Source organism: Gymnoscopelus microlampas (genome assembly GCF_963454915.1).
Source record: "Gymnoscopelus microlampas genome assembly, chromosome: 8".
In the NCBI taxonomy this organism is placed as follows: domain Eukaryota; kingdom Metazoa; phylum Chordata; class Actinopteri; order Myctophiformes; family Myctophidae; genus Gymnoscopelus; species Gymnoscopelus microlampas.
In genome coordinates, this window is record NC_139945.1 from 26,815,586 (window position 1) to 26,830,087 (window position 14,502).

General features: G+C 38.4%; 1 protein-coding gene across 1 annotated transcript; it reads right to left on the reverse strand.

Moving 5' to 3' along the window:
* Positions 1–2,040: 2,040 nt before the first annotated feature.
* On the reverse strand, positions 2,041–14,074 carry LOC311050320 (collagenase 3-like). Its single transcript, XM_084064334.1, has 11 exons — positions 13,927–14,074; positions 12,829–12,942; positions 10,944–11,071; positions 9,349–9,497; positions 7,904–8,029; positions 6,657–6,818; positions 4,850–5,045; positions 4,082–4,212; positions 3,275–3,440; positions 3,011–3,114; positions 2,041–2,340 (listed from the first exon to the last, which is right to left on the reverse strand). Exons 1-11 carry the CDS (start codon positions 14,041–14,043, stop codon positions 2,237–2,239), a joined length of 1,497 nt encoding a protein of 498 aa, XP_083920460.1. The 5' UTR covers positions 14,044–14,074; the 3' UTR covers positions 2,041–2,236.
* Positions 14,075–14,502: the final 428 nt, after the last annotated feature.

Here is a 14,502-nt window from a genome sequence, read left to right on the forward strand (position 1 = left end):
ACATGACAGCCTCACCCATGTCCAAATGTACATACAAATAATAACGTAGTTAGAGTGGGCAGCCAAAAGGAAAGTGGAGAAAGTGCAATGTTTTATGCCCATATTTATTTAATCATTACACAAACGGCAAATGAAGTCATCAGCACTCACAAACAAGTATGCACCACTTTTAATAATACACGGCAGCAGAAGGAAACAGACCTTCTTCTGGATTTCTGAGACATATGGGTGTGAAGTCTGATTTTAACACATCATTCCCCAAAGTGTGAGCACTGAGCCTGCATGTTAGGTTACGTTGATCGGCTGTACTGACTGACCAAAAGTATTGGTATCAAAATGTAGGCTACTTAAAGTACCAAAAGTAAAAGTACTGAAATGTTTGAAAATAGCCCATCTCAGATCGGCTATTTTCAAATAGCCTATGTATAAAATAGGGCTAAAGTGGTTAATGTATGTTTTATAACATAATAATTTATATCTGCAAAGTAATTAGTAACTAAAATGTTCAAATAGTTGTAGTGGAGTAAAAGTACAATATTTGCCTCTGAGATGTAGTGGAGTAGAAGTAAAAGTATAGACAATTGGAAATACTCCATTAAAGTAAAAGTACCTCAAAATTGCACTGCTAAATGACACACACATACACATTTAATCATTTATTTATGTCCACATAAGAGATACTGTACAATACAAGGACACAAATATTACAAGGTTCTGTAAAAATATCCAGTCAGCAAATCATGGACAAAAACCCACGCACCCTTCAGGGGTACAAATACCCACACATCCTTAAGGGGTAAAAAATACCCCCATACCCTTCAGGGGTACAAGTAACAGCGTCTTTGCCATATTTGGCGGCTACCGATAGTAGAAGAGATTGCAAAGAATTTTGCAAGCAGTTTAGCTGATTTTGTTGGCATTGAAGTTGTTGGAACCCTCTAAGAAACAACCTATGTTGTATGTCCTATAGGCTGCCAAAGATAAACACAAGTAGATTACACCTATAGCTCTGTGATGGTATGGAGGAACCACACACACGCACACGGACACACATGCAGCAAATAATGTATTCTACTACTTTTGTGCTACTTTCCGTAAAACACATTGAAATTAAGCTATAAAAAAAGACTCAAAAGAATAGGTTATGGAATAGAAAAAATCCACAATCATGTTGCCATTTGGCCAAGGAAAACACTCACCGAAATGTGTCATCTGTCATAACAACTACGTAACTTAATATTTGTGTAAATGCATTACCTCAGACATACCGTCTATCCAGGCAATGGCATCTTGTCTGCAAGGTTACAGTAACATGGAGTGGATATACTGTATGTCTAGCTGACAGGTTTATACGTACTGTATAGACAAGCTCTCGTAACAAGTATGTCTGAATTACCTCACTGTAACTTAGTAATATGGATCATTTATATGGACAGGATTGTATCTTATGTATGTTGACGAGGCATGAATGAGGTCAATGTCAATTCAAACAATACAGAGATGCCCACCTACTAAATGTACAAACCTTTGATGACCACCAATTGATTTTAAATCACACATGAAAATAATAGTCATTCATTTACCATTAACATTGATGTGCCCATGAATACTCAAGGCCTGGGGCAGCCCTCCACACATTTCTAGGCCCTGTACAATCCAGGCTGTGGGCCCACTGGGCCCACAGCCCATTTGTTGAAAATCTTTGAAAACAATTAAGTCAACTCATACATAATGATAAAGCAGGCAGGCTTAATACTACATTTGATTTGTAGTGCCCCGTTCAAAGTTGACATAATCCGTGTTCCAAACAATAATCAAGTTAAAGGGATAGTTCACCCTAAAAATGTCATTTTTTCTATCGATTAGTCACCCCATGGAGACTTTAATTAGTGGATATTATTTTGTTTTTGCCGCATTCCTAAGCCAATAATTTGATGGCCGGCAGCGGTTCCGGTAGGAGACACAAAGAGTCTCCTTTGTGTCTCCTACCGGAACCGCTGCCTACCTAATTTTTGGCTTAGGAATGAGACAAAAACAAAAAAATATCCATTCAAGTCTCCATGGGGTGACTAATAGATAGGAAAAAAGTATTTTTTGGGGCGAACAACACCTTGAAGCTTTCAGTTTCAAGATCTCAGTTCTTGCTGTGAGAATTGTTGATTCTTGTAACGCATGCATTCCTTTCACAGACATTTCGTACAGATCTGATAGAAAGAATGCTAGCGTCTTCCAGTTCTTAATAACAGTTGAGCCAACCGTAGTTGAGGAGAACACGATTCACTGCCTTGTATGCATAGTTGTATTCAGTCTGCCTTGGTCCGTCGGAGAAGTATAGGTACCCTATGGAAGGAGGCATTCAGTTAATTTAACCCAGGCATTATAACCGGTAACGCATCTGTGTAACCACTTTAACCATTATTTTATATTTTGGCTATTTTTTGAAGAATCTTGAACACTGTGCAAATATTTGAATATATGTATATATTTTTTAAGGGAACATTTTTTACTAAAATCTGTGCTTCTGGGGGTCCCTATTACAAAATATTTTGAGATGGGGTTTGGCGGCCAAATACATAATTATTTTGGGGTTCCTTAAAGGGGAAGACCACTCATTTTCAACATTGAACTATGCTCTAGGGTGTATTAAAGACATTGTTCAATGTTGAAAATGAGTGGTCTTCCCCCACATGAAATAGTCTGAGAACCACTAATATAGCAACATACGTTTTTCAGAAAACTGTTTCTTTAGAAGACATTTTGTAGAATCAGCCTCAGGTCTTAATGGGTTAACAAAGTAACAAACGTTGGTACATAGGTGAATAATATCTTTTCATCCTTATATAATTTGACCGGCCAACACCATTTTAAACTCTATGTTTCTGTGTTATATGGACATCAATGTTTTGATAACGTACTCCCTTGGGTGGTCACCTCCATCACCACTGCCCCAAAAGTGCCCCTGCTGTACCCTAACCCTAACCCTGGAATATTGAGTGTTTGCATCTTTTACCATAATTCTCAAAGGCCGCATCCACTCTACAACTCATGCCAGGAAAATCCCAGGAGATGTATCTCGGGTATCCGTTGTCCATTTGGTTTCTGCGCTCATCATAACTGGAAAATACATGACATGGAGATCCATCAATTATCTCCATAAATTGCATTTTAAAATGGGAGGAACTAATGAATTAAGAGAGACTGGCTGCACATGCCCATGAAGTGAAGATTAAAAGTGATGATAATAATGATGAAAAGTGTGCATGTTAACTCTCACCTCCAATACTGACTATCCACAAAAATGAGCGTTTTCCCAGTGGTTTTGACAAAAACAGCTGCATCCACCTTCTTCACAGTCGAGGGGAGGCCAAGGTTGGTGAGACGCTTTGGATATCCAGACAGTTTTGTGCTTGTATAAGCCCTAATGCCCCAGTACTGATCACCTGCAGAAAAAGCAATGGCAGTTACTGTATCTTTGTATTAATAATAACAGGGGGAGAAAAAGTACTCAAATGTTCTACAATGTAGAAGTACTCTGTTACAAGTAAAAGTTCGGAATTCAAAATGTACTTGAGTAAAAGTACAAAAGTATTGGTATCAAAATGTACATGTAAGTGTCAAAAGTAAAAGTACTAAAATGTTTGAAAGTAGCCAATCTACAAGCTCACAGCGCGTCACGATGCGACACGTTGTGAGCTTGTAGATCAGCTGTTTTCAAATAGCCTAGGTATAAAATAGGGCTAAAGTGGTTAATGTATGTTTTATAATGTAACAATTTATATCTGCATAGTAACTAAAGTTTTCAAATCATTGTAGTGGAGTAAAAGTACAATATTTGCCTCTGAGATGGACTGGAGTAGAAGTAAAAGTATTGACAATTGGAAATACTCCAGTAAAGTAAAAAAAATACCTCAAAATTGTACTTAAGTACAGTACTTGAGTACATGTACTTAGTTACTTTACACCACTGCAGATAACAGTGGAAGAAATAGTCCAGAGCTTTGACATTTCCAGGCTGATTTATAATCAGTGAAACACTGACTTTTTTGTTTTCAGATCTATAATCCCTTCTCTTGAATAGTACCTTCAAAGAGATAGAACACGTCCTTGTCTGGGACTTCATAGGCAGCATCGACTCCGTTGATCCCTGGCCATCTGGTGCTCACTTTGCTGAGACGGATAATTTGGCCTCGAGCACTCTTCTTCCAATAGTAACTATGGAGGAACACAACAATTTGTTAATTTATTTCATAAAAGAAAAAGCTTACATTCAAGAAAGACATAATAAATCATATATACACAGTATTTGTCATATCACAAAACAAATAAATCTTATATAGCGATTGATGAGATTGTTATTGTTGTCTACAGCATTGGTTCTCAAAGTGGGCTCCGGGGACTTCGGGGGGGTACCAGGGGGTCCCCAGCAAAATGAGTTGATAAAGCATCACAATCATTTTAACCCCTTTATCCATATTGTATACTTATTGTATATTAAAAAATAGCAGGTCTACAAGCTCATAGTGTGGCACCCAGTGCCGCGCTATGAGCTTGTAGATTTGCTTTTTTTTTTTTTTTTGTGAAAATGTGTGCACATTTTATATATTTTTTTTCAAAGCGAACATTTGTAACTCAAATCTTTGCTTCTAGGGGGTCCCTGGAACAAAATGTTTTTAGATGGGGGTCCACGGCCAAATACATATCATTTTGGGGGTCCTTGACAGAACCAATGGTCTACAGGACTGATTTACAACATTCCCTCTGTAGTATTTGCTCAGCATTTAAATATTTGCAAAGTAAAAGTAAGAAAAATAACCTATTTTGCATACATTCAGATTCAAACATACGTTACCCGTTTTTGAAGAACAGCAGGTCTCCCCTGACAGAGGTGGCGGCATCAAACACCAGGTCCCGGCTGCACTGCTCGTCTCGAGGGTTGCGGCCCGGGTCTGGCTGAGTGGGTTCTTCAGGCTCCGGTTCGGGTTCTGGAGTGGGTGTGGGAGCTGGTGTTGGGTCGGGCTGTGGGTCTGGCTGAAAGCTACGGCTTCCTTTAAGACAGTTGGGCAACAAAAACATTTCAATCATTATACAGAGTTTGCTGTATGGTGGAGTTGTTAATCAACCCATTAAAGGAGTAGTTCACCCAAAGAATGACTTATTTTCTATCAATTGCACACCCCATGAAGCCTTGAATCCATGGATTTATTTGTGTTTTTGTCGCATTCCTAAGCTAATGAATTTGATTCCTGTCTCCTACCGGCTATTGTATCCGGTAGGAGACACAAAGTAGATTCTTTGTGTGTCCTACCGGAAATACACCTGGGCATCAAATTATTGGCTTAGGAATGCGACAAAAAACAAAATAAATCCATGTATTCAAGGCTTCATTGGGTGTGCAATTGATGGAAAATACATCATTTTTTGGGTGACCTCCTCCTTTAAGACCTGCGACGCATCTGTGTCATTTTATTTTATTTGGCTATTCAAAAATAGCAGATATACAAGCTCATGTAGGCTACATCCGCTGTTTTTTGAAAAATCGTGAAAATGTATGCAAATCTTTGAATATTATATTCTTTAAAGCGAATATTTTTTACTCAAATCTTTGTTTCTGGGGGGTCCCTGGAACAAAATATTTTGAGATGGCGGTCCACGGCCAAATATCATTTTGGGGGTCCTTGACATGAAAAGGTTTAGATTTTTATTTTTCACACCGCACTTTTATTTTACCTCTGGGGCGGAATCTGCCAATGCTTTGTCAATGCAAATGCGTGGATTCATAGTCTTGCGATTTTTTTCCAAGAATCCACACATTTACATTGACAAAGCATTGCACTTTTATTTTACCTCTGGGGCGGAATCGGCCAATGCTTTGTCGTGGATTCGAGTGAAAGATGCGCACGACCATGAATCCACGCATTTGCATTGACAAAGCATTGGCAGATTCCGCCCCATAGGTAAAATAAAAGTGCGGTGTGACCGTGCCCATAATGGGTTAATATGTTGCACAGACAGTGAATATATTCATGAGCACAAACTTCTTTCCTCACATGCCTGATGTGTGCATCCTTGTTAAGTATGCCTGATGCGAACTAGAGGAGCTCAAACCTTGTTAAATAGACCACAGACCAGTGTCCAGTGTGCTTGTACATCTTTCCAGTGGTGTAAAGTAACAAAGTACATGTACTCAAGTACTGTAGGCCTACTTAAGAACAATTTTGACATATTTCCAATTTTCAATACTTTTACTTCTACTGATGCGATGCCAAGCATTGTGAGCTTGTAGATTTGCTATTTTCAAAGGTTTATTTTTTATTTTATACATTTGAAAACTTGTGAAACGGGACATTCTGCGTAACAAGTACTTTTACTTTTGATACTTTAAGTACATTTTTATACCAATACCTTTGTACTTTTACTCAAGTACATCTTGAATTCCAGACTTTTACTTGTAGAGTAATTCTACATTGCAGTATTGGCACTTTTACTTAAGTCAAATATTTGAGTAATTTTTCCACCACAGCATTTTTCTTTTTTCTTTCCTTTTTTAAAAAAAATCAAGAGACTTCATTCTGTCTACAAATCAAAGACAATGGCTGGAATAGACTGTATAGTCTCTGAATAAATCATCACACAGGATCTAAAGGATCTTTGCTTACCATACAGAGCTTGTACCCCACGTCTGTCGTCGTCTGGCAGCTTGTATCCATTAGTGGAGACGTAAGCGTAAGTGGGGAACATCAGAGCTCTCCTGTCCCTGGAGTGATCCAGGCCCAGAGCATGGCCAAACTCATGAGCTGCCACTAACAGCAGATTTATACCTGATAGCAACAATCACAAGGCATATTAATAATCACAGATATGGAATAATCAGCTTTTATAGTTTTTCTTTTACCTTTTTTGATTTACCTTTTTCCCTCTTCTTTCCTTTCCTCTTTTCCGTATTGTTTTATCCTATCATTCGTTTTTTGCTTTTAGATTTTATTGTGCATTATATTATAACCTGTAGGAGTGCAGCAACAGAGATCGCTCTCCCCACCCATGTCCCTGTGACTGATGTCACAGACACAAGTCTGAGACAAAGCCATGTGCATTGCCCGGATCACCGGTTCTCCAAAAATCATCATCATCGTCATCGTCATTGTCATTGTCATGTCATTATCATCACCATACAATAAGCCACCAAGTCTCTGTGAAAAATGTCTGTGTACACAGAATCTCTGTCCGGGGCATAACTCGGGGAGCGATAAACCAAATGGTCGCAAAATGGGGTGCAGAGCCTCAGAGACCGCTTGGGAACGTGCCAAGCTGCTATTGGGAGGGACAAAAAAAAAACGGGCAAAAACGTTGCGTGACCTTCGTGGCGGGCTTAGCGTGATGTTTGCGCCGGCCTTCACGTGACAAATGTGAATTGGCTAAGCTAAGCTTATTGGCTAAGCTTTGTAACCCACTAGTGGTTTGGGCCGCTGATCGGCCCTCCCGTCTAGCCGTTGCGCGAGGCTCCCGTCTAGTAGCCTGGCCCGCACATCGGAGACAGAGACAGCAGAGCGTGTTGACGTTCATTGCAACACAGGTTTTGTGTCGACACGCACATTCGAAAGCGAAACCAAACTGCAACATGCAAACCGAAAGCGAAGCGAGACCTAACTTGTTGGAGACCCAGACAGACAAACAGCTTGGAGACGCAAACAGCCACTCATGCGCGCGACTCTCTATTGTATATTAGGATGCGTGCCTTGGGATCCGTAAGGGCCATGCGTTCTGGCGGGAATCGCACTAGTCTTGTTTAGAATGTCATCTGTTCACAAACATATTCTTTGCTTTTAAAACCATTTGAGAAAATATATCTACCTGCTGTAGAAGTTAATATTGTTTATGTTTTTTGATTGTGGTTTGAAAGTATTACCTCTCTGGGTTAAAGTCCATGGTTCATGATCATCAAAGTGTGTGTCCCCTCCTTGTCCCTTTCCAGGAGCGTTGGCATGGGCCAACACTCCACTAGGTCCATCAAACGGGTAAAAGTCCCCATGATCTGATTCACAAAAGAGAGATTACATAATCAGTGGTTCTCAACCAGTGGTTCGGGGACCACCTGTGGTCCTTGAGGGGGTTCCATGTGGTCTCCATCTAAATGATGGAGAGTTGGTAACCAAATGGACCCTTTTAGATCTTTAACTCTTGAGAGTGTAAAATTAAACCAAATGGACCCTTATGAGTCCATTTGGTTTCATTTTACGCTCTCAAGAGTTAAATTATTGTTAAACATCTGCATTACTTAATTAAAGAATTGTTATTTTGATCAACGTTTGCCTGTCATCTCTCCTATGATGGTACCACATCAATACAGTATGCATGGAATTGAGGACAAAATCTTATCCAACAATAACAAAATATGAATTTAGTTTTGGGTCTGAGAGGCAAAATCTCATCAAACGGTGGTTTCGTGACTCAAATACCCAATAAATAATGGACCTTGATATGAAAAGGGTTGAAAACCACTGCTATAAATGAAAGGGTATACTTGAGGAATATAATACACAGTGTTTGTACAGTGACTAAAGAATAATTCTGGTAATAATGTAATGATAAAAGGTAAAAAAAAGTCTTGCATGCTGGTTCTTGGTTACACTTTTATCGCTGCTTTCAGCGTTTTGATCTATTCGATCTTCATCTGGAATGTATTATAAATTCGAGATGAAGTTTGAATAGATCAAAACGTTGAAAGCAGCAATAAAAGTGGAGCTGAGAACCAGCTGGTGTGCAGACTTTATTTGTTTTTGCTGTTGGTCTGCCATTTCTGCAGCACTTACATTTGGATTTGGATGTGCATCTCCCTTTGTAATCATTTGATAATTCAAATAATGCATCATGGAGGGACTTAAGCAATATCATCTTTCAGTACAATTTCAGATTTATTTGGCTATTTTTGAAAAATCTTGACATTTTTTGCAAATCTTTGAATATATATATATATATTTTAAAGTGAACGTTTGTAACTCAAATCTTTGCTTCTGGGGGTCCCTGGAACAAAATATTTACAAAATATATATTTAAAGATTTGCACAAATTTTCACGATTTTTCAAAAATGGCAGATCTACAAGCTCATAGCGCGGCTATATGAGCTTTTATATCTGCTATTTTTTAATAGCCAAAGAAATCTAAAATGACACAGATGCGTTCCCGGATTGAATGGGTTAAGTATTATTATTGGTATACTGTACCAAAATGTTTTTGCATATCAATAATGTATATTGTATAAAAAATATATCGTATTGTTATAGCTTTTTATTTTACATAATTAAGAATGCTTGGCTTTTATCTTGATTATCAAACCCTTTTCTCATATTCACCTCTACGTCCGAAGAGTATCATGATGTATGCAGTACCACTGCGAATCTGTTTGAAATCGAGCGGGATCACATCACTGTAGAGCTTGAATGCTTTAGCGATGGTGGCATCCACCTCATTCTGGCTCAGATGACTACTGTACTGTGTGATCCTGTTGATTGGAAGCATAGCACTAACTACATCTCACAATCACACAGTGGTGGAAAAAGTACTCACTTGTTTTACTTAAGTAAAAGTGTCAAAATAAGAAATAATCCTTTACAATTAAGTAAGTCCGGAATTACAAATTTACTTGAGTGAAAGTACAAAAGTATTGGTATCAAAATGTACTTAAAGGGTAAGACCACTTTGGTAGAGGTTTGGGTTGTGTAGTTACCTTGCCATGATGTAACTCCAAAGGTGGGCAAGAAATAAAAAGTAATTGCTCCATCGATTAGAAATTGATAATTCAAAATATGCTCCTCATTGACTTACATTGTACGGTAAAACTGCTCTCAAAGTCACTCTTTTAGCACAAAAACGAACGCAAACAAAGTTGATTCAGACAATATAGAACATCACCAAACCCAGTACTGTTTTTTTTTAAATAAAAATGTCAACTTCCTGTTGATTTTGCCATTTTTAATAAGTAGAAAACCCGAACTGGATCGGCGGATCCGGATCCAGATCTTCAAATAGTAAAATCAACAGGAAGTTGACATTTTTATTAAAAAAACAAACAGTACTGGGTTTGGTGATGCTCTATATTGTCTGAATCAAATACGTTTGGGTTCATTTACGTGCTAAAAGAGTGACTTTGAGAGCAGGTTTACCGTACAATGTAAGTCAATGAGGAGCATATTTTGAATTATCAATTTCTAATCAATGGAGCAATTATTTTTTATTTCTTGCCCACCTTTAGAGTTACATCATGGCAAGGTAACTACACAACCCAAACCTCTACCAAAGTGGTCTTACCCTTTAAAGTACCAAAAGTAAAAGTAATCATTATGCAGAATGTCCCATTTCAAGTTTTCAAAAGTATAGAATAAAAATTAAATCAGGCTCACAATGCTCACAAGCTCACAATGCGTCGCATTGTGAGCTTGTAGATCTGCTATTTTCAAATGGCCAAAATGTACATAGGGCTTAAGTGGTTACTGTATGTTTTGTAATAATAATCAAAATCTACAAAGTAACTCGTAACCAAAGTTTTCTAATAATTGCAGTGGAGTAAAAGTACAATATTTTTCTCTGAGCTGTGGAGTAGAAGTAAAAGTACTGGAAATTGGAAATACTCTAGTAAAGTAAAAGTACCTCAAAATTAAGTACAGTACTTGAGTAAATCTACCTAGTTACTTTCCACCACTGCAATCACCCACTATCTTCTGACACACGTTATATTGAAGGAATGCACATATCATATATTTGCACATATCTTATGTTTTTGTGTCTGTTATAGTGTATTTCACCTATAGCACTAGTCTATCTAAGCACAAGTTTGATGCAAAATAATAACATACATTTATATTATTCTGATTTACATGTATACATTGTCGTTGTTATCACATGAAGGAGCATTTACAGTACAAGCATGAAGTGTTTTAATGTTCAGCACCTGTAGGTAATGACTTTACTCTTCCATTTGGGTCTCCCGTAGAAATGTGCGAAATGGCTGATGTCAGAAACGCCACACCTGGGTGCCTTAATCACCTCCATAGTTGCAGTATCCAAGGTGCCAGTTACCTGGTGTGCATTAAATGGCAGATAACGTTAGAAAATCTCATGCATTATTTTTGGTAATTAAAATGTTTAACTACTATATCATCAGATATCCACCTTTTGAATGATTGCTGGTATGAAACTCATTAACAATTCTTTTTCAAGATTGTGGCATTTTATTATTATTATTATTATTGTCTCCGCCAGGTCGAAAGGCATGGCAAGAGAGTATGTTTTGCACCCTGTCCGTCCCTGTGTCCGTCCGTGTGTCCGTCCATCCGTGTGTCCGTGTGTCCTGTCCGTCCGTTAGCAGCTAATCTACGGCACCATTGGCCCCGTCGCTGTGAAACTGTGCACACACACTCCCTGGATGCCAATTCAGAACCTCTGCCTCAAATCACATTTGATCAATTTTCACATGGGCCTTTTATAGCGACACCAGGAGGCCACAATAATGTACCTGACCTGGCGGAGACCTGTGCTCCGAGGAGCACTTTTTCTAGTTATTAAATGTTTTAATCAAGAAAAAATAGGAGGTCTCCGCCACGACAGGTAGGTTATTGTGGCCAATTTGAAAAGGGTGCCATTACTTCCTCGATGTGTGCAAAGTTTCATGGCAATCGCACGCTGCGTTCATGATTTGAGCCATTTTGTTCAAAACTAGCCACTCATGCAAACTTTAGATGGCAATCTTAGCCAAAAGCCACCAAGTCCTGGCGGAGACAAAAATAAGCTAAAGTACCCATTCACTTCAAACCCAGACCAGGGCAAAGTCATGGTAAAATGAGGACACTCGACTCGAAATATTTTATGATCAAAAGAAACAGAACTTCATAAATTTATATTATCCTCCTTGGCAACATGTGTATGGGCTGTAGAGAGTTCCATAATTATGAACAATATCCCCCAAAAAACTGTAGTCCATTGTCTGTATGAAATGGAGTGTGGTAACTTCTTGCAAGTGGCAATAATTTTTTGTCTGCCAAAAGGCAGCAAACAACATGTTTCTTAGCAAGAGGAAGATGTACAGTAATGGGGAAAGATCAGAACAGAAGGAGAGGGTGGTATACAGACAGCAATAGAAAGAGTTTTATAGCGATCATAAGACTGACATTCTTGTATATCGTTGCTGTCAGGCATAAAACTCTTATCTCCATATTCTAACTTTTTGTGTTTTTTTGTAAATTCATTCCCTACTCGATCATACTACAACGTCACACAAAAGTAGCAGATCTTTAAGCGTTTTGTGCTTGTAGATCTGCTACTTTTGATACTTTTTTCAAAACAGTTTTGAACATATGGGGTTTCCACCCACGACAGGCACGATACGCAACGTACCGATCTACATGTGGGGATGTTATGTGTATGTTATTTACATGAACATCATGCAACGTGCTTGATGTCTTGCCTCCCTGACAGAGGATGTTATTCTCGAAGGAGTAGGCGCCCATTTAAAAGTTTGAACTAAGAATGTGCCATGTTCAGAATGAAAAACAAGGGGAAAAAGAACATAAATAAATAAATAATAGTGGCATAACTGGGCTCTCTCAACATATAGAGCAATGTTAATTTTGTTGTCTAAGACTAAGACTAAAAGATTTTGATATTTAGTCGACTAAGACTGAACAATTTCAGATGACTAAAATAGGACTAAAAACTAAATGTATGTTATTCAAAAGACTAAGACTTTGCAGAATTTGCTGTCGAAATTAACACTGATACAGAGCCCATTAATTATTTGCAGAAGTAATCGGCTGCAGAAGTATTAACCAATATGTTACCTCGAGGCCAAAGAAGTTCTGCATGGCCTTTAGGCTGTCATTGAATGAGCTCCCCGTCATAATGTTGTGCACGGTAGAAATCCCAACATCAGTGTAGAAATGAGACAGGTACTTCTAATAAAAAAGGAGAGGGCAGAGGATTATATAAAATGTAGTTGACATTTTGCCTACATGATACTATTTAACATTTAATGACCAATTCTACTTTAAAATGTACTTTTTGAAATGTTAATGCAACCTGAGGGCCTATGTGTCTCCACCCTGTCAATGTACCACCCGGTACATTTCTCCTTCATAAATGAAGTGGATTTAATGGAGGACACATGTGTCAATTCACCATATTCACACGGCAGCCCTTTTGCTATTAAGTTAATGAAATAATGGCACCCCGGGGTGGCATTATTTCTTCCCCACCCGCAAATATGACGTGAGAGCAAAATGGCCGCTGAATGTGTGAATATAGTCAATGGTTTATATTATCATTATGACTCTCCCCAGGATTCCACAGCTACGTCTATTTCACTATAGGAAAACTACAAAGTATGGACACAACAGTGGTGGGAAAAGAACACACATTTTTTACATGAGTAATACTGCAATAAAGAAATACTCTGTTACAAGTAAAAGTCCAGAATTCAATATGTACTTGAGTAAAAGTACAAAAGTATTGGCATCAAAATGTTCTTAAAGTACCAAAAGTAAAAGTACTCATTATGCAGAAGGTCCCATTTCACAAGTTTTCTAGAGTACATAAAATGTACAACAATCCTTTGCAAATAGCAGATCTACAAGCTCAGTTGTGAGCTTGTAGATCTGCTATTTTCAAATAGACCAAGATTAAGGGCTAAAGTTCTGTGTATGTTTTGTGAGCTAAATCTACAAAGTAACTAGTAACTAAAGTGGTCAAATAGTAATGGAGCAAAAGTATATGGTAGTACAATATTTGCCTCTGATATGTAGTGGAGTAGAAGTAAAAGTATAGGAAATTGGAAATACTCAAGTAAAGTACAAATACCTCAAACTTTTACTTAAGTACAGTACTTGAGTACATGTACTTAGTTACTTTCCACCACTGGTACACCACATATTCTTCATTACCTGAGCGAGCGTATCTTCATCCTCCTGCACAGCGTCGGCTTCAGGAGCAACAGTTGGAGCCGTTGAGCATAGAGTTAAACAGGTCAGCAACACCAACAACACCATGCAGGAATCCATTCTGTACCAAAGACCATCTCTCTCTGTCTATCTCTCTATTTATATCTCCCCCTGGTTGTGTCCATCGTTCTCACACAGCCCGCCCCCTGTGCCTGAGGTGGGTGTTGTTCATGTTTGAATGACATGACAGGGATGGCAGCATCCTCTGGTACATTCCTAGAAGTGCTGGGACAGGCCTTCTTCGTCCTGAAGGGGAAAAGTGAAGTGAAAAGAGGCCCCTGTGAGTACAGTACTTGAGTAAATGTACTTCACACCACTGGGGCTGTGATAAAATGGGAGGAACTCTTCAAAAGTACTTTCCTTGGTGATTTCTACTGTGCCTTAAAATTTTATCTCTGCCTGGCCAGCTATGTTTTTTAAAAAGCCGCTTAAATTACCTGCACTGCACTGAAATGTGTACTTGCATATTTTGACAGTATCAAGAATCAAGAATAAAGTACACACAACTTTCTGTGTTTG